The 26,479-nt window shown below is 38.5% G+C and overlaps 2 protein-coding genes across 7 annotated transcripts in view; one reads left to right on the top strand and one right to left on the bottom strand.

The window, feature by feature from the left end:
* Positions 1 to 3,466: 3,466 nt before the first annotated feature.
* Positions 3,467 to 12,881, bottom strand: Ndufb3 (NADH:ubiquinone oxidoreductase subunit B3). Of its 5 annotated transcripts, none has more exons than XM_028765664.1 (4): positions 12,587 to 12,881; positions 10,093 to 10,100; positions 7,210 to 7,363; positions 3,467 to 3,795 (listed from the first exon to the last, which is right to left on the bottom strand). In XM_028765664.1, the coding sequence occupies exons 3-4, from the start codon at positions 7,359 to 7,361 to the stop codon at positions 3,627 to 3,629; spliced, it is 321 nt and encodes a 106-aa protein (XP_028621497.1). In that variant the 5' UTR covers positions 7,362 to 7,363; positions 10,093 to 10,100; positions 12,587 to 12,881; the 3' UTR covers positions 3,467 to 3,626. The 5 variants fall into 5 exon arrangements, with proteins under 5 accessions (XP_028621497.1, XP_028621496.1, XP_028621499.1 ...); XM_028765663.1 differs by having other exon boundaries at positions 10,093 to 10,155; positions 12,587 to 12,652; XM_028765666.1 differs by lacking the exon at positions 12,587 to 12,881 and adding an exon at positions 12,446 to 12,569.
* A 107-nt stretch (positions 12,882 to 12,988) lies between these two features.
* Positions 12,989 to 26,479, top strand: part of Fam126b (family with sequence similarity 126 member B) — a 66,215-nt gene continuing 52,724 nt past the window's right edge. For both annotated transcript variants that reach the window (XM_028765661.1, XM_028765660.1), the window contains exon 1: positions 12,989 to 13,033. The gene's annotated coding sequence lies outside the window, so the exon portion shown is untranslated. The remainder of the gene's footprint in view (positions 13,034 to 26,479) is intronic.

The raw sequence follows: 26,479 nt of genomic DNA, 5'->3' as shown, positions 1-26,479 counted from the left end.
TTATTTTGCTTCAGCTATTTTGAAGCTCTGCAGAGGTATTTAGGTTTATATAGGGACTAGGACCTTTAAGGCAGTCCTTCTTTCCTTCCTTCCTTCCTTCCTTCCTTCCTTCCTTCCTTCCTTCCTTCCTTCCTTCCACCCACCCTCCTTCCCTCCCTCCATCCCTCCCTCCCTCCCTCCCTCCTTCTCTCTCCCTTTCTTAAGATAGTATCTCAGTACATTATCAAGGCTGGCTTCCAACTTGCTACCTTCCTGCTTTAGCCCCTCAAGTAGCTAGACCTATAGGCACACAGCACTGTGCTCGAGGTAACTTGTGTGTATGCACATGTGTGTGCTGATGCATGCACCTATGCATGTACATGGGAAAGTCAGATGTTGGGTGTCTTCCACTATTGGTCTATCTTATTTCTTCTTTGAGACAGTATCTCTCACTGAACCTTTCTGTTTGGGTGTGACTGGGCTGGCCAGCAAGGCCCCAAAATCCACTTGTCCCCATCTCCCCCAAAACTGGGGTAACTATCATACACCACCATGCCTGTTTTTTCTGGTGCTGGAGATTCAAACTCAGGTTCCCATCCTGTGCAACAAGCATTTTAGCAATTGAGTCATTGCCCAAGACAAAAATTTATCTTTTGATTGGCATGTTTTAAATGTTGGACCAATTCCAGCACAGAGGAGGCAGAAGCAGGTAGATCTCTGTGAGTCTGAGGCTAACCTGAACTCCATAGTGAATCCTTAGTCAACTAACTTTGAGCCTCATATTCTCAGTGTAATTATTAATGAGTTAATTATCTCACTTCTAGGGGCCCAAGTGTTTTGTCTCTTTCCCTGTATTCTTGGCACTGTTTTTTCCTTTAATATAATTTTTAAATTTATCAATTTAGACATTACACATTTTCATTCAGTAAAATAAGCTCATGACTTAACCTCAAGTTGTTACATGTTCATCAAGTAAAATGATTCACTCATTAACATTCAGATAATACAATGCAATCTTTTTTTTTTGTTTTGGTTTTTTGTTTTTCGAGACAGGGTTTTTCTGTGTAGCCCTGGCTGTCCTGGAACTCACTCTGTAGACCAGGCTGGCCTCGAACTCAGAAATCCACCTGCCTCTGCCTCCCAAGTGCTGGGATCAAAGGTGTGCGCCACCACTGCCCGGCAATACAATGCAAATTTAGACTGTGTTATGATTGCCTTTATCAGGGGTACAATTATCAAAATCAACCCATCATAGATTATATTGATAATTAGAATATCAAATCAATAAATGTATTTTTACTTAAGTAAACCCAATCCATTTTCCTTGACAAGATGTTTAAAGTAGGCCAGGGACAGACCAGATCCCGGGCCTTTCTGGCCAGCTAATCAAGACCAAAGATTACAGAATCAAGGACTTCAAAGACAAAAGCTGGTTTTGTTTTTGAAATAATCATTGCTGTTAGTTATTCTAATTAATATGCATTGGGCTAAATGTTTGTGTCTTCCTAAAATATACTGATACTTAATTCTACTCTGATGACATTTAGAGACAGCTAATCTCCCAAAGGCCTCTGCACATGGTACACCGAGCCATCACGAATGCAATAAATCCCAGAGTGACACTCCACCCTCTGTGCAAGACAGCTTCTATTAACCAGAAAGACAGCCCTCACCAACAACCCAAGTGTGCTAGGTAGAAACTAGTTTCTAATAATTCCATTTTACCACTTGAGTTTTATTACAAATTCTTTTGCCTCATTTAAAATTGCTCATTCTGACTTTAGCTTGACAACTCAAGGAAAGAATATATCTTCTCAATAAACTTTTAAATTCTATTTTTTTTTGTTTAGGTGTTTTGCTTACATGTATGTCTGTGTACCATGTGCATGCCTGGTGCCCATGGAAGCCAGAAGAGGGTGTTGAACTTCCTGGAACTGGAGTTATAAAAGGTTGTTGAGCAAACATGTGGATACTGGGAATCACACCCAGGTCCTCTAGAAGAACACCCAATGATTTTAACTGTTGAGCCATCTCTCCAGCCTCTTAATCTTAACTAGTGACTTAATGTTAAAGATTTAACATGGGGAAATGTCCAGTTTATTAAAAACTGTCAAGGTTTTCACACTGGCAACATGAGGGCAAAGCAGTCACAAATGAGATTAGTTCCTTAGTATGAAAAGCCAGAATGAACAAGTTTTCCCCCAACTCCCTGCCCAGTGCAAGGACAGTGAGGATTCAGAGAATAGAATAAAGAAAAATGAACATGATACATATGCATGTCACAAGGAAACGGAGGGCAGGATGTCTCTCTAAATAGTAAGACCAACTCCAATTAAAAAACCTAGAGGCAGAAAAGGCAGCAGTGGTCTTATCCAGTACTGGGCCCTGCCTGTTAGAATATGGATCTCCCAAGCTGGATGTGGCTGGCACTGCTGTAATAGTGGCATGATCATTCTGGGGTAGGCAACACTGTTTGGATATGAGGCCTGCTCTACAGGAGGGAACTCAGGCTTAGTACTGCAAACCTGGTCAAGTCCAAGACTCAGGAAGTCATAGGCCCTAGGGAGGGAACTTACTACCATTGTTTTGTTAAATGGTCACTTTGTCAAACTGCCTGTTACATATTTATGCTTGTACTCATAAATTATCATTACTCTCAACTTTAGTCAGAGCTTGGCAGCCAGCAGCAATCAATATAAAAACTACTGACTGGTCAAAATGCTGAGATTAAGTAACTTGAGTGCTGAGCCCCAAATGGGACATCTATATTAAACACTCCATGGACAGGTGACAGGTAGTCACACACAGCTCAGGGAATACCACGCATGAGGGAACAGAAAGAATGTAGAGACAGGATAGGAAAGAACGCTATAAAATGCTGTCTTCCGGATGTGACGTGGCTGTTGCAGTGGTTACCTGCATAAGATTTAGCCAGGCAACACTCCATCATCATAGTGAAGAGGCTCGTGAGGCTCCAACTGCAGCCAAGGAATACTGGCAACTAATGTCTACTTAGGGAGGGAGTCATGTTGTTCTTTGGGGTGTGGCTGCTGGCAAATTTTCTAAGGTCTAGTGGACAGCTTCACACCTACGCACATAGAGGCACTACTAACTGGACTCACTGCGTCTGAGGATGCTACAGTGAAAGAATCTTATTTTTATGATAGAGGTGTCACAAAGTGCTCTCTTCAGTGATGCTTCTTATCATCATTCTGGGAAGTCAACAGTCAGCCCCTAAAGTTTCCACAAACAGTTAAAAAAAAAAACCCTCCTAGAACACATTCATTTGTGTTGTTAAATTTTGGAGCTGCCTGCTATATGCAGAACACACCACTGCTGGTACCAAACAAAGTCCAATATGTGTGTGTATACACACACACACACACACACACACACACACACACACACAGTCATACCATATAGCCTAAGCTGGCCTTGAACATGATCCTCCTCAGTGTTCCAAGTGCTGAAGTTATAGGTACATACATTACATTTTTCTTTTTAATTTTATTTAAGAGTTACAAAAACAAGAGTTTTCCTTACTTTATTAAACCATACTAATATTCTTTCAAGGACAAACATACAGCCAAGGATGCTACAGTGAGAGAATCTTATTTTTATGATCGAGACGTCACAAGGTGCTCTCTTCAGTGATGCTTCTTATCAGCATTCTGGGAAGGATTCTGGGAAGCCAGGAAATATTCAGCCCCTAAAGCTACCACAAACATAGCAAACCCCCATTTGAATCCTTTTAGTATTACACTCGTGAAGGTGATGTCGCCTGCAAAGCCGCCCATGTATCTCCAAGCCTCATTACTAAAAGAAAAAGATAAGAAACATTGTAACCACACACAATTCACATTAATTCACCTAGCCAAATACACTTGATTTTCTTCTTCCTCAAATACTTAAAAGCCACATTAGTATTTCTTTTCTGCTTGGCGGTGATTTTTTGTTTGTGGGGTTTTGTTTTGTTTTTGAAATATAGTCTTGTTTTGTAGCCCTGGCTGTCCTGGAACTCACAATATCGAGCAGGCTGGCCTCACAGTGATCTCCTTGTCTCTGTATCCCAAGCGCTGGGATTAAAGACATGAGCCACTGTGCTGGGAACATTGTTTCCTCTGTGTTTTTGAAACAGGGTCTTACTGTATAGGTTAGGCTAGCCTCTGACTTGTGGCAAAACAAACAAAACAAACAACGACAAAAATCCCTGTCTCATAGAAAATATGGTAACAAATCAAAGTAGCGTAGATGCCGAAATCACACAAAGATGTTCGGAGCAGCTCAGGTTGTGGAGCTCTGGAACTCACTGAGCTCTGGAACCTGCTCTGTACACCAGGCTGACCTTGAACTCACAGAGATCCACTTGTCTCTGCCTCCCAAGTGCTAGGATTAGATGTGTGTGCCACCACACCAGACCTGTTGTATATTCTTAAAAAAATTTTTAGAAAATTAAAACCAGTAATGTACAAATAAAAACAACATATGATTAAAGAAATGCAGAAAAATCTACCAACCAACAATAATAAAAAGCATGGTATGTTTCCAAGTCTCTCTAATCTGACTACTCAGGAGATTCATGTAAGAGGGTGGCTGTGCCCAGGAATTGAGAACAAGCTGGGATAATATGGCAGGACTGATTCTGGGAGTTACAGCTCATACCTATAGTCCCAGTACTCAGAAAGCTGAAAGGCACACTGTTTAGGATTAGCCTGAGCTATTAAGTGAGATTCCATTGTAAAACCACCAGTAAAAAAAAAGTCAAAAGTTTACAGACTGACGAAGTAACGCTATCTCTGTAGACAAAATGACCATTATAAAAAGGAAAATTTAAGGGGCTTATAAAAAAATTTACTAGAGCAAAAATTTAGCTAGAATAAAAGTTTAGCTAAATAATAAATGGATATGCAAAAATTAATTGTCAACAACACAGCTGGAAAATGAGATTTAAAATACCACTTATACAATAGTACCATAAATATGAATTCAGCAAAATGTTCAAGAGATATATAAAAAGCAAGAAAATACTGTTTAAAATTTCAAAAAGTTCTTACATTACTTGTGTGCTACAAAAGCCATTATTTAAAAGGCCTAAATTATCTCCAAACTAATGTGAGTTTAATATAAACATGGAGAAGATTCACATCATAAATTTTTGTAAAATAGTGAATGAGATTCCAATTAAAATCCAAGTCAGCCATTTGTAGAAACTGATGAGCACATACTAAAATTTATAGGCAAATAAAAAAGGTTCAGAATAGCTAAACCAATGAAAGGTAACTGGAAATCTTATACCTCCCTGTTAAAGATTGTGGTATTGGATCTAAGTGTAGACATATCGAACAGGGAAACAAAATGGAGTCCAGATATAGACCACATAGAGATGGTCTATTGATTTTTGACATATTTATCAAAGTAATTCAGTGGGGAATAACCTTTTAATAAATGGTCCTGAACCAACTGGATATCCACCTGTAATATTTGCCTCCCTTCTTTCTTTAAAAAAAAAAAAAAAAAAACCAAAAAACCAAAAACTAACTCAAGTTACTGGAGTAATTCAGTAATTAAGAGCACTGGCTGCTCTTCCAGAGCACCCAGGTTAGATTCACAGCAAACACAGGAGGTTCAACAACTGTTTGTGACTCTTGTCTCAGAGGATCCAACACCTTCTTCTGAACTCTGCAAGCACCAGATGCACATGTGGTGCACAAACATACATGCAGGCAAAATGCACACATATACACAAATAAATATATTTTTTGTAAATAAAAAATTAACTCAAAATGAATAATTATACCTCAACTTAAGAACACCTTAAGCTGAATGTAATAATGGATGCCTGCAAACCCAGGGCTTAGGAGGCTAAGACAGGAAGATCCTGAGTCTAAGCCTGGCTTGGGTTAGACACATAACTGTCTCAAAAAGAATAAAAAAAAAAATGCTTCTAAAAAAAATATAGGATAAAATCCTACATGAGATACAAAAGTAATAGCAACAACAACAACAAAAACTTAACTGGAAATTTATTGAAATTTAAAACATTAAGAAAATGAAAAGGCAGGTTGTATATGGTCATATATTCTGAGAAAGAATACTTAGAAAATTTATATATGCTTATTTTCAAAATATATAAAGAACTATTAAAGCCCATAACAAGAGTTCAAAAGACCCGAGGATACACTGCACCAAAACCAAACAAACGACTCACAGACATGTACACAGAATGACTAACACAAGCACTAGTGTCATGGCAATGGGGAGGGAAGCCACACCAGAGCTCTGCTGCTATATTTCCTAGGAGGCTTCATTTGTCTTACAGTTTTTTGAGATTAGCTCTTATGTTGCCCAGGGGTCTCCAATTTGATACATAGCTGAGGATGGCTTTGTAATTCTAATCCTCCAACTTCCACCTTTCGATGGCTGAGATTACAGGTGCACAGGTGTGCACAACCATGTTTGGTGTTAGATTGGCTGAAGTTAAAAGACTGAAAATACTAAGTACTGATGAGATCATTAGCAACTAAAATTCTTATTCACTGCTGGTAGGAATGGGTAATACTACCTCTTTAGAAAACTGGCAGTTCTTATAGAAAGACCCATAGATTTATCATATAATCCAAAAATCCCACTTTTTTTTAAAGACAAGGTTTCTCTGTATGGCCCTGGCTTTCCTAAGACTCACTTTGTAGACCAGGCTGGACTCAACTTACAAAGATCTACATACTTCTGCCTCCCAAGTGCTGAGACTAAAGTCATGTACCACCACTGCCTGGCCAGAAATCCCACTCTTAAGTATTTAACCAAGAGAAATGAAAAAAATATATATCCATACAGACTTACGAATGGTTGTAACAACAAAGAACGGGTTTTATCCCCTGGCACTTAACTCAGCTTCCCTAGCCTGAGCAAAACAACATCATCAAGTAAAACGCTAGGACAAAAGACATATCCCACAGGATTCTAATGCAGAAAGCTCTAATAAGGAAAACGCCAGGGAAACTGAGAAGCCATTTTTCATGATATAAGATGGAGCATGGATACTGACTCTATACTCATAAATAACTCGATCTGGACCAGCGAGAAGACTCAGTAGGTAAAGGTCCTGGCCGCCAACCCTGTGACAGGACCCACGTGGTAGGACAGGCCTCCCTTGAGTCATCTCTATCTTCACATGTGTACAGTAAATAAAAGTCATTTCAGAAAAAGAAGACATTTCTCGACTCCTCTTACCGAGCCCACGGATCTCTGAGCCCTCGCGCAGCAAGCTTCCTCTGCACCGTTTCTAACGGTGTCCCTTCAATCTTCCACTGTCTGTAATCTGGAAGTTCCATTTTACCATGTCCATGTCCATGTCCCTCTCCATGTCCATGTCCATCAGCCATGTCTACAGGAAGGACAGAGAGAGAGAGGGAGAGAGAGGGGGAGAGAGAGAGAGGGGGAGAGAGGGAGGGAGGGAGAGAGAGAGAGAGAGAGAGAGAGAGAGAGAGAGAGAGAGCCAAATTTGATGTCTATGTTTCAAGCGAAATGTTTTGAAAAGAGATGTTGAAAATCTGAGTAGAAAGCTTTTACAAAAAGTTTATAAAAGTAAACATCACTTTTACAGAGGAAGACAATGACTCCAAGCAGTAACTTCTGAAGGTAAGAAGACAGTTAACGAATGGTATAATTAGTACTTTAACCTTGTGCTTTAGCTTCAGAAGTCCCTCCTAGTAATGCCTAGATAATGGTTTCCTCTCTTTAATCTTACTGCAAGAATTTGCAGAAAAGAATACATGCTGTTTTGTTACCTTTCTCTAGCTAGTTCTTCAAAAATACATATTAATCCTTTTAGATATATAAGAGTACATGAACAATTTCTATAAAGAACCAGATAATAAATATGTTAGGTCTTGTGGGTAAAACAGGATAGACGTGGGTTTTCAGCAAGATTTCACCGATAAAATCTAAAACATATTAAATAACCAAGATAGATCTTTATGATATAGGTCTTTTGATAAAAAATGAAACTTCCTTTTGGAAGGTTAGTGGTTTGCCTTCCTGGAACTTACGGTCATTATTCCATATGTAGCATTAAAATGACTGTTCAACTTCATCTGCACAAACACTATTAGCTCACAGGCCTCAACAAAAGCAGGCACTGTGCTGAATGTGACCTGCTGGCTGGAGTTTACTAGTTCAAGTACTGACCAATTCCACCTGAGGACACCCTCTTAATCAATAAACTGCCTTTGTAAACAGAGTATGTCAATGGTTGTTGTTCTACGGCTTGTTTTGCTAGTGTAAAAATAAACTTTATCTTAGTCCTCATTTAAATCGCTATGAATTTAAAATTCAACAGTATGAATACTGCTATATTATTATTCATATAAGAGTAGCAGTTGGATTTCTACAATCATTGCTCTCCAGAAGTAAAACAAACTAAAAATAATTCTACCATTATATTTCCATTTAATAACAGAAGAAGTCCAACAGTAGGACAGGATTTTTCAAAATAGGATTTTATAAAACAGAAAAAATTGAAATATATTAGTATATGCTGAAGACATTATATGAAATGCTTATTTCATTAAACAGTAATACTAGGATGTGAGAAAAAAATGAACACAATAACTAATAAATTAACCAAAACTTAAAATTTATAAAAATGTAAAGAAATCAGCTGGGCATAGTGGTACATGCCTTTAACTCCAGAGGTTAAGGGGCAGAGGCAGGTGAATCTCTGGGAGTTCTTGGCCAGCCTGGTCTATAGGTAGAGTTCCAGGGCTCTGTTACATAGAGGAAACCCTGTATTAAACACCGTCCCTACCCCCCCACCGAAAGTTAAATCACAAAACATTAAGTTAAAGATCTCCATATTTGCCAGGCAGTGGTGGCACACGCCTTTAATCCCAGCACTTGGGAGGCAGAGGCAGGCGGATTTCTGAGTTCGAGGCCAGCCTGGTCTACAGAGTGAGTTCCAGGACAGCCAGGGCTATATAGAGAAACCCTGTCTCGAAAAACAAAAAACAAAAAACAAACAAACAAAAAAAAGATCTCCATATTTAAAAAATTAAAATATAGCCACTAAATACAAGTTAAAACTACAACATTCACAGCTTTGAATGAAATATTTCATCCATCACTTTGTTTTTATTTGGTGAAATCAGTAATGTAGTTTTCTCTGTGTAGCTTCGGTTGTGCTGGAACTTGCAGATCAGGCTGGCCTTGAAAACACAGAAATCCATCTTCCTCTGCTTCCTGAGTACTGGAGTTAAAGGTACCAATTGCCTGGCTATGTGCATACTTCTTTTCCCAGTCACTAGAGAGGCTGAGGCATAAAGATCACTGGATTCTAAAGCCTACATTGGGGCTAGGCTAGGCTAGGCAACACTGCCACAGTGACTCAAAAAACAAAACAGAAAAAGAATAATATGAAGGGGAAAAATGACTGTTTCAGATTTAAGAATGATTTTTGAGACTCATAATTACCGAATAAAGGCTATTAGCATGTATTTATCATGTAATGCTTTCACATGGTCATAGAATGTTAAAAACAAACTTTAAAAAATGTTTTATAGAGTTTACAAAACCAATCCCTATTTAAACAAATGTAAACACTAGGATATTAATCTTGATTGAGTATCTATAAAACAGAGTCCCCCACCGCAGCCTCAGTAGATGAGACTGACCTTCAATTTGCTCTGCCTAGAAGGCTGACCTTCAGCTTCTGGTCCTCCTGACTCCATCTCTCCACTGCTAGGACTACAGGCATGGGCCGTGATGACCAGTGCGCCAAATTGTGATAAAATAACTTGTTTTTAAAATTAAAAGTTTAAATATTACCATAGTATAAAGCTACTTTGAAGCTACAATATTATTGTCTCAAAATACTAATTTGCAATATAAATTTTTGAAAGAAAACATGAAACTCTATACCCACTTCTTCTGCACAAATTTCTTTAATAAAGCCAATATAGTTTATCTACCTAATTACAATATTTTAGAAAAAAATTATTCTATAGGAATTTCTAAAAAAAATAAAGTTGAATAAACATATTCCCAAGGAAACTTTGTTCTTTTTAAACATTATAGTCTCAGCTGAACTAAGGTACACAAGCATGTAGTCACACTCACCTGAAAGGCTAAGGCAGGAGGACCACTTCAGACCAGTTTAAGGCTGATAATGGGTGAGCCCATCTCAAAATGCAAAACAAAAATCACTGTTATTTCATAATAGGTATAAATCAAACAATAAAATCTTGAATGTTTGATGGAAGAGTTTAAATTTATCTTTTTATGAACCACTAATAGCATCTGCAAGAAAGTCATTCAGTCATTCTGGACTTCTATTCTTTTATATAACAAGACCCAAAATCTATCTTGCAAGATTGAAAAATGCAGAGAACACATTGTGGTGTGCCTTCCATTTTCATATCAAAGTAGTGAGACTATGACTGAGCACAAATGTTCTGAAAAAACTGGCATGACCTAGAAAATGGAACACTGGCTGGGAGGGACGGCACATGCCTTCAATCCTAGCACCAGGGAGGCTGAGGCACGGGGCAACCTGGTCTAACTTCCAGGACTGTCAGAGCTACACAGAGAAACCCTGTCTCAAAAAATCAAAGAGGGTTGGGGTGAGGAAGAAAGGATATTCAAATATATATGGCCACCAATCCCTCTCCTGGATCTGTGCTGTCTCATTTGGTAGCTTCTAACATTTAATATGTGGTTAAGGAGTTAAGGAACTTGGAATTTCAATCAATTTAAATTTCAAAATAAATTCTTTTAAAAAAAGATTTTATTTGTGGGGTGTGTGTGTGTGATGCATGGGAGTGTCTTTGGATGTCAGAGAGGGCATTAGATTCCTGGAAGCTGAAGTAATAAATAGTTGGTGACTGTGAGCCATTTGGTGTGGGTGCTAGCAGCCCAATTCAGGTCCTTTGAAAGAGTAGCAAGCATCAAACCAAACTCTTAAATCAATTAAAAGAAAATAATAAAGTGTATTTGGAATTATCTGAGTGTATGAATATACTTTTTTCTTTTTTTTTGAATATACTTTTTTCAAGTGTATTTTTTTCAAGCTTCTAAAATACAGACCAAATACTTATATTTATGAAAACAATATATACATATATATACATATATGTGTACATATAAAGTACATACATTTTTGACAGTATGAAAATGTAGAATTCATTAATAGTATATATTAATATATGTATTTATTCAAGACAAGGTTTCTTTGTGTAGCCCTGGCTGTACTAGAACTTGTATACTAGGCTGGTGTTGAATTCAGAGATTAACCTGTCTCTACCTCCCAAGTGCTAGGACTAAAGGCAACCATACCAGGCTTCAGAGTATATCTTTAAATAAGAATATGTTTAACATATTGGGTTAGATGAATCTTTTTAATTTCACATACGTGGTTTCCACTACATTTCTTTTGGACATCATCTCTTAAGAGAAATTTCCAAATGTGCACGACAGATTTTTTTTTTCCAAATGAAGCACACATTACTTTATCACTGGGGTATGAGCCACCTCTGTCTTACAAGAATATTGTTTACTCACTTCACAAAGATCAGTCAAATCTCAAACTTGGTATATAGCCAGGGAAGTCTTTGAACTCTTAGTCCTTCTGTCTCTATCTCCCAAGTGCTAGGAGTACAGGCCTGTGCATCATGCTGGGTTCCTATTTTTAAAAGAGTATTTATTTAAAGTCTTGTGTGTGTGTGGCCATGTAGAGGTCAGAGGACAACCTAACTGAACCGGTTCTCTCCTTATACCATGGAAAGAGTGAGTTATACTGCTCAATGACAGGAAATTATTTCACCTTTAGAACTGCCCATTTAAGAATAGTAAAGAAATAGATTTAGCCACAAATGAACACATAATTATGGAAAATTTAAATGCTACCTGCCTATGTCAGAAGTGAATTTAAAAGTTTGGTGATGATCAACCTCCACTAACGATGGTTTGTTCTAGCACTGGGGAAGTGTTGCCTTGCTTTCCCTAACGAAGAAGAATAATGTTACTTCCATTACATACAATTTTACAGTTTATCAGGGGCTTTCAAGTGTGTATCTCTAATTTCTCTCATTCAAAAACTAAGATGGCCATAAAAATATTAGAGAACACAAATGAAGTGCTATTACTTTAGTACCCAACCCTTAATCCTAGGATTATGCAATAGTCTTGATTTTGTGACTTGCTTTTTTCACTTAAGCACTGTATCATAAACACTTATATTAGAGAAACCGTACTTAAAATACAAGCTTGTGTAACAACCGTTGCAATTATTTCTTCTAGTTTTAAGTATTTTCGGATCGGAGCTGTTCTTTACCCTATTCAAACACAACCCAAAAAGCTAGGAGGCGAAGAGTAAACTGCATCTGGTAGCGGCGGGTTAAAACATCTCTGGGATTTAACCATCACAGTAATTCTCACGGCATCCTTCATCCGCTTCCACTCAGCCCAGTTGTACCTGGCAGCAGGGCTCCCTAGCTAGGTCTCGGATCTTCTCCCGGTCTTAACTGGTCCTCTCAGCACTCTCCACTTCTGCACTTCCCTGGATAAAGTTTAGATTATGCTTAATCCAGACGTCTCCCCCAACTCCCTAAATTACCTGACAGCAATCTGACCTCCCAGGACACTCAATATTCAACCTTCCAGTCGGAGCCAACCGGAAACGGACGTTGTTTCCTCTAGTTTCTTACGGGAGGAAAATGGGGGCGATAGTAAACGTTCCGGTACTGGCGCAAGGCTCCCAGACAACGTAGAGATGGCATGAAGGATCCTGGAAGTAAAGATTGTTTCCTACACTTTGCAGCTGGAGTCTGATTGAGATAGAAGGTATTTAGGAGAAGGAGGATAAAACCATGTTTTCCTTGCTTCCGAACGGAATCTTTAGGCGGAGCACCGAGGGCCGGGCCAGAGCCATAGCATAGCCAATGAGAGCGGCTGTTATTAAGCGCGTGGGCCCACTCAATGAGAAGGCTGGTTGTTATGCCGCAGTTGGCAGGCTGCTGCGGGAGGCGGTGGCGGTAGGAAGCCTGAGGCTGCGGGGTGACAGGTAGGCGGCAGTGCTGTCTTGGGGGGGAACGCATGGTGCCAGGTGAAGAGGGTTTTCTCCTGCTGCGGACACGCTAGCCGGGAGCTGACGAAGGTGAGGTGAGGAGGCAGCAGCAGGACTGTTGGCTGATCCGAAGCCCCGCAGACCTGGGAGCAAGCTCGGGAGGGTCCTGAGGAGAAGGCGACTGCCGAGGCGGCTTGGGGATGAGTGTTGTGGGGCAACTTGGGGCCCTAGCAAGGGCATTAGGGTGTCGGTGGCGTGGGCTGAGGCGGGAAGGAGGCGGGAGCAAGACACAGGTAGTGAAGGCTGAAGGAATTTCTTGCAAGAAGCCTCAGGCAAGAGAAGGACGCGCGGCATTGCAGACACCTGAGTGAAATCCTAGGGGTTGTTTTAGGGCCGTTTAATGGGATGGGGAGCGGTGCGGAGAGGAAAGATATTTATTTATTGGTGGTCAGATCTAGAAATTTGTGGCTGTACATTATGTAACCCATGGCAGTTATTTTTCCGAATAACTCGACTGACCCTGGTAGAAGAGCTCTTGCAACCCATTGATGTACCTGAACACTTTCTTCTTGTTGGCTCCAGTGTTTTCTCTACCGAGGCAGGGTCTGTAGGAGGAGGACAACGTGAAGGCAAGAGTAGTCACGAAGCGCTTATCCCAAATATGGACTTGAGTTTCGAGACAACACGACGTTAGCTTTAGATGAATGTTGTCAGATTCGTGTTTTGTAGTACACGAATTTGCTTTGCGGTTTTAACCTTCAGAAAAGTGGAGAGCTTTTTAAATCTATAGAAGGTAAATGCAGATTAGAAAGTGAACAGTAAATTGGTAACAACTCGCCCCCAATGTTTGGACGTTGAGGACTGTGAAAATAAAGTGGAAATCTTAACAAAGGAGTGTCAACTTTAAGTGATTTCCCTTGTTAAGTCTGAGGAGCTAGTTGTGAGTTATGCCTTAGGCTTTAAAAATAAGCTCCTTGAATGTCATGGACATAAATAAAATTTATTTACAAGTTTAAGACTATTTTGTTTTGAAAAGTCTTTTAATCCACAGTTTGGTGAAATACAGTCCTAAAGCAAACTCCTGTCAGTGCATATTGTGGAAGGGCACGTGCTTTTATAACTCTTAGGAAAAATATCTTCAAAGACTGGAAAAGTCTTTAAAAAGTAGCACTATAAATTACTAAAGTGTAAGCTGCTTGAGATGCTGCCGTCAAGTTAGAAGAAAAGGACAAATGTAGTGTCAAGGAAGTATATTCTCTTACTGGGATTATTGTTTAACTACATGTTAGAAAAACTTTCTAAGATATAGCCTTTATGCTACTGTTGATCATTTATACATACACATAAACATACATATACACAAACATTTATACATATACATATAAAATTAGAATTTTGATTTTTTTCTCTCAAATATTGTTTGAGTAGAAATGGATCGTTAGTATTTGTTTTGAAATGCCCAGCACACTGAAGTATTTGTCAGTGCTTTAAATAAACAATTTTAAATAATACTGGTGTTTTATTACTTGTCTTATCTTTTTACAAGAATAATGATATTTTAGTCACAAAGAAAACTTACATTTTTTGCTTTAGGTGAAATTCTATAGTGCTTTACATACAAAAAATGCAGTGTTTGCATATTTTAAACAAATATTTGCTTTTAGGTAGGTTGATTTAAGAGAAAGCATGTGTGTTTCTGTGTTTCTCTTATGTAACCAGCCCACTCTAGCTGTTTGAGAGAACTAATGGCTGATTTTCAGTGGCCAGTAGGTGTCATTGTAGAATGCCATAAATTGAACGCTTGAGTAGGGAATTACCAAAGAGTTTAAAAAACAGTCCCAACTTGACTTCTAATGGTATCTGGATGATTATTTATAAATCATAGAGATTCTGTCTTTTGAAAAATTGCAGTGTCAAAGCTATTTGTAAGTGATTTGATACACTGATTGTAAGGAAGTAATATTTTTGCTTGTTTCAAAATGGATCTTGAAAGTTTTGCTTCTTAATATAACCTTTACTCAGTCTCTCTCTCTCTCTCTCTCTCTCTCTCCCTCTCCCTCTCCCTCTCCCTCCTCCCTCTCCCTCTCCCTCTCCCTCTCCCTTTCCACCCTCCCTCCCTTCCTCCCTCCCTCCCTCACTCCTTGTCTCTCCTCTTTCTCTCACCTCTCTTTCTCTCCAGACAGTCACTATGTAAAGCAGGCTAGCCTTGAACTCATAGATATTCACTCACCTTGCTTCCTGAGTACTGGGATTAATGGCATACACCACCACAGCCAGTCCTAAAGTCTTTCTTAACAGCTAGTATGGATTTGTTTTCATTGCTCGTAGTATGCTTTTACATCTTACTATAGTATAGTAAGTTCTAGAATGATTTTCAGCCTGACTGAACTTCATTATAGAAAAAAAAAAAAACAGTACTACCTAAAGTTATCTGCTTTCCTCAATCATTTTTTTAAATGATAAAACATGGGTAGAAACCTCAACGAAGTTATATTGTCAACAAAAATAATATTTTGTTCTTTTAATGCCAGAGCAACAGATTTGTGTGTGTGTGTGTTTCATTGCTTGTTTTTTCCCCACCTCCAGAATATTTTCCCTTTATGTTTTCGAGTTTTGTAGACTATGTACTTTTCTCACTATAGGAACTGAATATTTCTCAGTATCTAAAATATAATATAGTGGATTCCAGTGAGTGCTGGCACAGAAATCTAGGAAAGTGGTTTACACCTACTGTACAGTTCTTTGCTGCCACAATCTCCGGATGAGCTTGTCCTTTTCCTAGGTCTGTTTCTTATGCTTACAATAATATAATTCTTTTTTAAAAGGAGGGGGCTTTGAGGGCTAGGGAGATGGCTTAGCATGTATAGCACCTGCCATGCAAGAATTTGGATATCCAGGACCAACATACATGCCAGATGGGCATTGATGGCCAGTCCATAATCCTAGCACTTAAAGAGGCAGAGATGGGAACCCACTAGTGCAAGCTGACTACCTGGACTAGTCACACTGGCAAGCTTTGGATCCAGCTGAACATGCCTCAATGTACATAAGGTGCAGAGTGAATGTGGAAGACACCAAATCAACCTGTAGCCTTTACATACATACATACATACATACATGTGCACATATGTGCACCGACACACAGCAGTCACACTACCTGCACACAACCATACATGCACACTACTGATGGAAGAGTTGGACCTACTTTTGAGATTCCTCTGTGAAGAGAGAGAGATCTCAAAATAGTCCAGGAGGATTTTTAGTTGGTAAAAAAGGACACACGCATATGTTTTATCTGTGCTTCCCTTTAGAATCTTAAAGATGGAATATGCATTTGGAGAGAGGGGGAGGGGGAATCCCTGAATGATTTGATTTACATCTGGACTTCACATAAGAACCTTTGATCTAATTTAGATTCTGTCACTTGAGGGTATGAACCAGTAACAGCAGCTTTAGCTGAGTGAACCAGCTGCCAAATCTACCAGGATTTTATAGCTCAATAAACTGTTTCTATTTAATGTCATAGCTAGAGTAGTTTTCTAGCCAGAAGTTGAAGTTGCCAAAAATAAAAATGTGCTTAATGTTTTGGTTTGAATTAGTTTCTACTTGGCACTTAACCACTTTCCATAAGTCAGGCATTTTCTTTTTACAAATTAGACCTATACTAATTAATTTACAAAGTATTTACTCATCTTATTTTCCTCATGTTTCAGAAAGCTATATTGTCTTAGAATTAAATTAAAATTTAGAAATAGGAATTGCAAGTTTAGTTGGCTGGTGGTGGCACACACCTTTAATCCCAGCACTTGGAAGGCAGAGGCGGGGAGATTTTTCTGAATTCCAGGACAACTAGGGCTATACAGAGAAATGCTGTCTTGAATAAACAGTTTCCAATAGAACATTGATATAATTATATAAATATTGGCTCATAATATGTAGTAAACTTAGAATTGCAAATCTTTTGACCTTGACATAGGTCAAGTTTAGAAACTTAAGGACTTTAAGCCTAGTGTTTAGAGATTTAGCTGTTTTAAGACACATATTAGAAAAACTAAATAGGAAGGAGTATAAATTCAAATATGTAATATATAGCATGGTGTGATTTAATTATTTATAAAGTTACAATATTTAGGTTTGAGGATTAGCTGCCAAAATAATAGTCATATATTGTGGTAAAAGGCACTGATATTGAATGGTAAAGATGGGTCACTAGGTAGTCATTTTGCTGTAGAGTAACTGTGGCCATCAAGAAATTTAAGTAAGTTAATTCATTGTCCATCATATGACTGATTGACCTCCTTCTTTCTCTTCTTCCTCCTCCTTTCTTTTTTTCTTTTTTTTTTTTTGAGAGCTAGCTTATGAATACATAAATATTCTGACCTTTTCAGAGTTGGCATTACAGGTGACACTGCCACACCTGGCTGTATTTTCTCTTATATCATCTTGTTAAAGTACTGAAGCTAGAATCCTGATGTTATCTTTCTTGTTTGCTTTTGGGTTAGTTTGATTTGCCTCTGATTTCTGAATGATGGATTACAAGTATGCTTCTACCTAGCTTTGGAATGTTTCCTTTAACGTTTTATTAATGGAACTGGAAATGTAGTTTGGTTGATAGACTGTTTGGCTGGGTTCAATCCCTACCTAGTACATCATAAACCAGACATAGTTGTATACACCTATGAGCCCAGAGTTTAGTTATATAGGTTTGAAGTCATCCTAGGTTACATGAGACCCTGTTAACTCTTATTGAAGAAATCCTTGGTTCTTTTTAAAAATGATTATGTGCTGGGCAGTGGTAGAGCATGCCTTTGATCCCAGTACTCGGGAGGCAGAGGCAGGCTGATCTCTGGTCTACAGAGTGAGTTTCAGGACAGCCAGGACTATACAAAGAGAAACCCTGTCAAACAAAAACAGAAAACCAAAAAAAAAAAAAAAATTCTTCCTAGATTTACTCTCTACTTCTATGAGATCAAAACTTAAAGATTATATATATGAGTGAGATCATGTGATATTTGTCTTTCTGTTACTAACATTTACAATGATGTACTACAGATCTATCCATGCTGTCACTGATGACAAGATTCTATCCTTGAACTCATTAACACTCGATTATTTTATTTATATATATATAATCTGTGAGACATATGAGCTGTACTCATTCAGTAGTTGGTAGACACTTATTTTTTGGCTATTGTGAATTGTTCTGCAATAAACACAGGATATCAGTGTCTCTTACTACTGATTTCTATTCATTTGGATATATACCCAGTACTGGACTTGTTGGATTATCAGCTGTCTTTTTTTATGTTTAGGACAATGAAGCACTACATATTTGTGTTTTATACTATTGGATTATGTAATCCTTTTTGTAGTTCTGGAGTAAGCCACAGAGGGACCAGGTTATGTTTTATTTTCTTTAAGAATATAAAACAGTCTAGAGGCTAGGGATGTAGTTTGTTAGTAGTGCATTATAGAGACGTGTGCTGCAGAGCCCTAGGTCAGTGTGAACAATGTGAACAAAGAAAATCTATAAATGACATAATCTCTGTAAGGATTTGTGAAAAGGTTTGCTAAGACATCAAATAAAAACTTGAAAACCTGGAGTGGCAACATGGCTCTGTGAATAAAGGCTTTCCCCTCCAAGCCTGATGCTCTGAGCTCAGTCCTCAAATCCACACCAAGGTGAAAGGAGGAAACCACTTCGAAAAGTTGTTCTCTTATCTTCAGCATACGCAGTGGCATTGTGACCCATACACATACCACATGCAAAAATAAAAAGTTGCAAAAAGATCCTAAAGTTTAAAATACAAGTGCAGAAAACATTAAATGGGAAAGCATGAAGGATTTGTTGAGAATTTTTTTAATTAATGAACTTTCTTTTTAAATTTATTTATTTTATGTATATGAGTATTAGTATACTGTAGCTGTCTCCAGACACACCAGAAGAGAGCATCAGATCCCATTACAGATGGTTGTGAGCCACCATGTGGTTGCTGGGAATTGAACTCAGGACCTCTAGAAGAGCAGTCAGTGCTCTTAACCACTGAGCCATCTCTCCAGCCCCAGAGAATTTTTTTCCATGCAAAAAGCAAGAGGAATTTTAATGATTAATAATCCAATGCATTGGCGCTGCCCTACGCCGAAGGTGGAGTGGCAACCTCAGGAATCCCATTTGGTCACTTTTATCAAGAATTTTTATGAATTAGAAAAATGTGATAATGAAAATGAGCCTTAACTTTTGTTATATCAGTGTTTCTTCAAGTTTGAATTTGAGTCAGTTGTTCTCTCTCTTGTTTGTTTGTTTGTTTTTCAAGACAGGGTTTCTCTGTGCAGCCCTAGCTGTCCTGGAACTCACTCTGTAGACCAGGCTGGCCTCGAACTCAGAAATCCGCCTGCCTCTGCCTCCCAAGTGCTGGGATTAAAGGCGTGCACCACCACTGCCTGACAGTTGTTCTCTTTTTAAAGTAAGAATTAGTGCAACTTTTAAACAGTGTTTTAGAAATTTTTATGTATGTGCATAGGTGCTTTATTAGTATGTCTGTGTACTGTGTACATCTGGTGCCCATGGTGGCCAGCAGAGGGCATCAGATTCCCTGGAATTGGTTTTACAGACAGTTGTGAATTGCCATATGAGAAGGGAATTGAACCTGGACCCTCTGAAAGAACAACCAATTTTCTTAACCTCTGACCCGTGTCTTCAGTCTCTTAAACAACTTTTAAACATCTTTTCAATAAAATATTTTATTTCCCTAATTTTGATTTTCTTGCAGTTTTGTTTTCCTAGTGAGTTTTGCAAGCTGGATCCCTTTTTTATACTATAACCCACAATGTCAGTACCGAGTGCAAGAGAGTACTGTATGTAGTATGACAGCTATCATTGTGGTGAGCTCCTCACCAGAACCTTTAGTGTCAGTGAGAGAGAGCAGTGCTGTAGTATGACAGTTGTCAGTGTACTGGCTTCCTTTAACCCTTCAGCTGAACTGTAATTGTGGTGTCCCCTCAGAGAATAGAGGCTCCTCAGCCCATCTTGCTTTCTCCTTGCCCTTCCCATTGCTGTAGAAATACTTGACAGTAATCTACATTAAGGCATAGCTGAAGTGGCTCAAGGTGTCTAGTACACCACAGATTTATTGCTAAAGTCCACTTTCTTCCTTACCATTTGGGAATTGTGTTTGGCTGCTAAAAACAAGTAAGAAAGTGGTGGTGCATGTCTTTAATCACAGCACTCTGGAGGCAGAGGCAGGCAGATCTCTGAGTTTGAAGCCAGCCTGGTCTATAGAATGAGATTCAGGACAGTCAGGGCTATATAGAGAAACCCTGTCTCAACAAAACAAAACATAAATAAAAATTAAGAATAAGAAATAACAAATTAAAAATCAGATAAGAAACAAGTAACCTCTGCTTTAAAAATATAGTTCACTTCTTTGTCTAAATTTTTAGAAGTCAGAAATAAAAAGTGTAGGACTGATACACTTGAGAGTTGTCAGGGATCCAGGCTCCTTCTTTTTTGCTTGTTTGTTTTTTGAGACAGAGTTTCTCTGTGTAGCCCTGGCTGTCCTGGAACTCACTCTGTAGACCAGGCTGACCTAGAACTCAGAAATCCGCCTGCCTCTGCCTCCCAAGTGCTGGCATTAAAGGCATGTGCCACCACTGCCTGCACGTTTCTAGTTCTTAATAAGATCAAGTACACAGAAGTTCATTGATATTGAATGAACAGCTTAGCAACAACAGGCAATCAACAACAGACAAAATAAAAAGGAAAAGAAACAAATTTGAAAAAGATCACTGGTTTATATACAACATAGAGCCCTATCCCTGAGCCCACTGATCTAGTCTATACACTCAACTAAGCCATTTCTAAACTTTATCTGCAACCGTGTATTATGAAAGACTAAATTTCACTCATTAAAATCAAAGAAGTTCTGCAGAGGGTTTCTAAAGATGTTTCTTAAAAGATGAGTGTGCCCACTTTATGTTTCTTTCTTCTGCCTAGAACTAGTCAGCCAGTATTACTAGATAACCTTGACAATGGAAGACACAAAGTAAACAAGACAAAGGAGAAACAAAGAAGGAGCCTGGCTGAGCAGTGGTGGCGCACACCTTTAGTCCCAGCACTTGGGAAGCAAAGGATTTCTGAGTTCGAGGCCAGCCTGGTCTACAGAGTGAGTTCCAGGACAGCCAGGGCTACACAGAGAAACCCTGTCTCGAAAAAACCTATAATAATAATAATAATAATAATAATAATAATAAATATTCTCTGTTCCAAAAGGTTCAGGAGATGGTTTTAGTGTATATTTTCATCTTTTACATTCATCAGTGTTGTCCAAAAAAACAACCACCAATAAAGGATGCTTCTGTGTGATTCATTATAAAACTGGTTAAAAATTGATTCTTGTGGCTAAGTTAACCAGGCTCAAGAACTGCAAGATAGTTGGCAAGCAGCTCAACAGAGTTAGTTGATAGTGTAGTTCCCGTCAGTGTCCAGATGCCTAAGAGCCAGAGATGATGTAGTTACTCTAAACCAAAACTGTCTGGCTTGAGACACAGAAAAGGAAAAGGTTTGACCCCAAGGGTAAGAAAATGCTGATGTCCTAGGGGAAAGACATATTCAGGCAGGAAGAATACACTTTTACCTGGGGAAGGTTTAGCATTTTTTGTTCTATGTGGGCCTCCAACTGATTGTGTGAAAATCACCCACCCCAAGCAAAGGAAATGTGTTTCTACATATAGTTAACTGCCATCCACAGGAACTTCAAAGAAACTCCTAAGATAATGTTTAACTATATTATATCTGGGTAAGTGAGATTAGCCAAGGTGGGGGCAGAAATATATCATGAAACAGTAATGAACACAAATGATGTTTTAATGTCTCTAATAACTATTAATTTGACAATGAAAATACCAGTAATTTCTATTAGAATTCAAATCACAAAAAAACTTTGTGCCCCCATGTACATTTATAATCTAATGAAAATATAAGTCTTAGTTATAAGTTGATAAAGGAATTATAACTTTGTTCTTCTTGAAGTATTATGAGTTCTTTTCAGAGTCCTGGACCCTAGGCTGACAACTTGGGGTGGGAGAGGAAGACTGCATTGATGGAGGGAGAAGCTTTATAAGAGGAAGTGTCTTCATTTGAGAGTTTGAAGAGTGGTAAGATAGTAAGCACATGGTTAAAGGTATTCCCAGGAGGAGAGGAATACAGACAACGTTTTTTTTTTTCTTTTTTTTTTCTAATTTTTTTGTTTGTTTTTCGAGACAGGGTTTCTCTGTGTAGCCCTGGCTGTCCTGGAACTCACTCTGTAGACCAGGCTGGCCTCGAACTCAGAAATCCGCCTGCCTCTGCCTCTCAAGTGCTGGGATTAAAGGCATGTGCCACCACTGCCTGGCCAGACAATGCTTGAAGAAGTGAGACAGCCTAGTTTCTCATGGAATTGCTGATCTGCTTTGATGAGGGAATGCTGGATGTGAGGGTACTCAACTGTCATTCCAGTACTTAGGCAGGATTGCAAATTGGATTGCTTAACAAGACTGGTTGTTTTGCTTTTGTTTTTTTTAAAGATTGTTTAATTTATATCTCAACCCTGCTAATGGGGCCATTTTTTCATAAGCCTAGTAAGGAAAGGAAGTACTGACTATAAAACCATTTAGCCAAAACTTTATATTCGTACCTTTGGTCACCTCTCCTTTTACATATATACATATATACATATACACACACACACACCATGTAAAGCTGAGCTACTGGGGGTATTTCCTTTTCTTCTTCCTAGTAGGCTACTTTGTTATAGTAATTCCAGTTTATTTTATGAAACCACACACAAGCCAAAGTCATTTTTTTTCCTTTGGTTGTAGGGAAGTTTACAAGACCAAGGCCATAGAATAAGGTGGGGTGACATGTAGTACAAGTAAAAGCTCTAGATTCTAAAGGTATTTCTCTCTTGTGCTTTTGTGGCTTGCTGTAATCTTGTTGTATAACTGCTTGTAGTGAGAGTCAGCTGATAATGTGGTCACAGTAACAACCAATCTTCAAATAATAGTTTGGGTTTGTTTGTTAGTTTGTTTGTTTTGAAAGAAAAAGCTGTACTTACTGCTTTGTGAAATCTGCTGCTGGCCTAGGTGGTTACAGGCAGCTGTCTTCACTTGGTGGGTTAGAGTACATCCTCTTGACTCTATTGGTTATCAGAACAGAGAGGGACTGATATGCTAGTGCTTTCTGGCAGTGACTTTTTAGAAGTTGTTTTTACCTTTTGATTAAAACAACTCATCAATTCACATCTAACTAGAAGATAGAGAAATAAAGGTCCTCTTTCGTGTACTGAAGAGGAGAAAAGAACCAATGTGTGTCTGTCACTTCCATTAATGAGGAAATGCTGCTGGCACATCAACCTTGTGGCTTGGTGGAGCAGACACTCAGTTCTTGAAGGTGTTTAGGTTACATCATCATGTTGGGAGCTTACTCTCTTGCAGGGTTGAAAAGCCAAGCAAGGAGCTGTTTCTTGAAAAGAGAATGATCATCTTCAGGAGGCATAGTTCCTTTCTTTTCAAGTAGTAGTTCTCAGCCAGGGCAGTTTTGCTTCCAAGGGCATATTTGATAGTATTTGGAGATAGTTTGTGAAATTTAGAGAAACTGTGAGTGGCCTCTTGTGGGTAGTGATTTGAGATCCTCAAAACATCCTACCTTGTATGCATAGTACAGTCTCTCACAATGTCAGAGATGACCAAAATGCAGGCTGTGCCAAGGCTGGGAACCCTTGCTTTATGTGGAGCTCCTGACCTAGTAGTCTCATGTTGCGATGTTTCTACAGGCACCTACTGGTAGCTTTATCTAGCTACCTTGTCATCTGTCTTAGACATGTGAATACCACTAAGTTTGCTGGATTTAATTGCCAAATGATAACATAGTTATACTGCCACCTTGGTTTGTTGCTTGTTCTTGTCTTGGGCCCCTTTTAAAACTGTCAGCCTTCTGAGTTATCTGGGAAATGTGACAAAGCAACATAAACATGATTGATGTTATTTCTAGAATTTAAGCTGGCCTTTCAGATAACTTGTATATCTTTTTCATTATTGTGACAAAATGCCTTACAAGAACAAGAGAAGGAAGGAAGGGTTTGACTCATTGTTTAGGGTAGAGTCCATTATGGTGGGCAGATCATGGCAGCAGGAATGTAAGGCAGCTGGTCACATTTCACTCACATCAAGTAAAGAGAAAATGCTGGTCAGCTCATTTCCCTCACTTCAGTCCAGGACCCCAACTCATCAGTTGGTACCTCCCACATTAAGGGAGTCTTCTCTTTTCAGTCAAACCTTTCTGAAATACTCTCCCAAGACACATGCAGAGGTGTGTTTCCATAGTGATTCTAAATTCAGTCAAGTTGACAATTACGATTAACCAGAACAGCTTCTTTCTAAGTGATAAAGGATGGCTGAGCCATTCATTTGAAGGGGATATTTTGGTATACTCCAAGGGTATCATTAATATGGAAAACTGCTAAATTTTCATACAGTTCTTCTAATATGTGGCATAAATGTACTTTTATTAAAGGACCTTGCTGACCAAGTGGAATAAACATGATGTTCTCAGCATAATCACATGTATGATATTCTATGAGTGAGATCTTCAAAGTTTGGGTAGTCTTGGCAGGTGTGGAAGTGTATGCCTGTAATGTAATCACCTTTAAAGCAGGATTACAAGTTTGAGGCCAGCCTAAACTAGATAGTGCAGGATTCTGTACACCAGGCTGGTCTCAAACTCACAGATATCCATCTGCTTCTGCCTCCAGAGTGCTGGGATTAAAGGCTGCCACCACCATCAGGCTATTTCACCATTCAGGAGAAAATTTAGGCTGAGTATATAGAAAACCTTAGAGGCTAGAGGGATAGCTCAGGGTTAAGAGCACTGACTGATCTTCCAGAGGACTAGGTTCAATTCCCAGCACCCACATGCTCCATTAAAGTTTCCTGCTTTCTCTTTTAGAGATTGCATTATGTATAATACCAAAGTAATTAAGGACAGGGTCTTAAAATATTTGTATACCCATGTTCATAGCAACATCATTCACAATACCTAAAACTTGGAAGCAGTTCAAGTACCCATTAACAGATGAGTTGATTAGCAAAATGTAAAATGTTCTATGCATGTAATGGAATATTATCCAGCCTTAACAAAGAAGGGCATTTTTCAGTATTCTATGATAAGTATGAATTTTGAAGTAAGAATTTTGAGACATTAACTAGACACACAAAATACTGATTCTACTTGTATGAGGTACTTAGAGTGCTCAGAAACCAAGAAGACATACAGTAGAATGGTGGCTACTAGGGAATGAGTGAGACCAGAGACAACATGGGAGTATTGTTTAAGTGTTATAGAATTTAAGTTTTACGAGTTGAAAAGAACATGAAGATAGATGGTGATGATTATACAACCTTATGAATGAATGTTAGCATCACCCAACTGTACACAGAGATAAGGTAGTAAATTTTGATATACTACAATAAAAATGTCGAGAAAATGCAAAAAGGAAAATATCAATTCACTTATATATTTTGACCTTAAAAAAGCTTGTTTTGAATTGTGTCTGTTAACTAAGTAAGGATGGGAATTTTTATAGAGGTTAAAATGTTATCAAATCCAGAGACGTCATTTTTTGATTCTGTTCTTTGAAAACCAGCTTCTTTAAATATTTGTTTATTGTTCAAAAGTTTATTCTAAAATTCATATTTTCTTGTCATTTATTTTTTTACACTTTGATTAATTCTGTGTCTATATTGCTTAAACATACAGTATACTTAGCATGTTTATATAGGTCCTTCATAATTGGATATTACCTTCTAGATTCTTGGGAATTTCTGTGGCCATCTCATTCCTCTTTGTTTCATTGACTGAGTTAGGGTCTCTTACAGCTGAGAATGACCTTGAACTCTTGAATCTTCTGCCTCAATCTTCTAAACACTGGAATTGTAGGCATGGGCTACCATACTCAGCTGGTTCCCTAGATTTTCTTTTTAATTTTTTTGGTTGTCAAAACATTTGTTCCATTTGTTTTCCCAGTACTTTAAGGAGCCATGATGTTTCTAAGGGAAAAAAGTTCCAGTTTTCAACAACTACCTCTAGGGAATGACTTTTGACATTGGCTACACTCCAGGTCAGTGCCAGGCAATGATAGCTTTGTAGGTGGAAAATTGCCAATAGGCCATATGATTACATTTTCTGTGATGAAGCCTTGAAGACACTTTAACCCCATGTGTCCTTCAGTGGTTGCCCCTTGTGGTTTTCACTGTAATTGTGGGCTGTTTTGTTTTCAGAGCTACTATGGAAGATGGAAATAGGGTACATTAAAATTCTACAGAGCTCTCAGGTTTTGACTAAGATTCACACCCCCACGTGTGGGTGATATGGATATAGTATATGTGTATATAATGTGTACGATTTGTAAG

This window comes from Grammomys surdaster, unplaced genomic scaffold, assembly GCF_004785775.1.
Source record: "Grammomys surdaster isolate TR1022 unplaced genomic scaffold, NIH_TR_1.0 165, whole genome shotgun sequence".
In the NCBI taxonomy this organism is placed as follows: domain Eukaryota; kingdom Metazoa; phylum Chordata; class Mammalia; order Rodentia; family Muridae; genus Grammomys; species Grammomys surdaster.
This window is presented reverse-complemented; position numbering and strand designations above follow the sequence as displayed.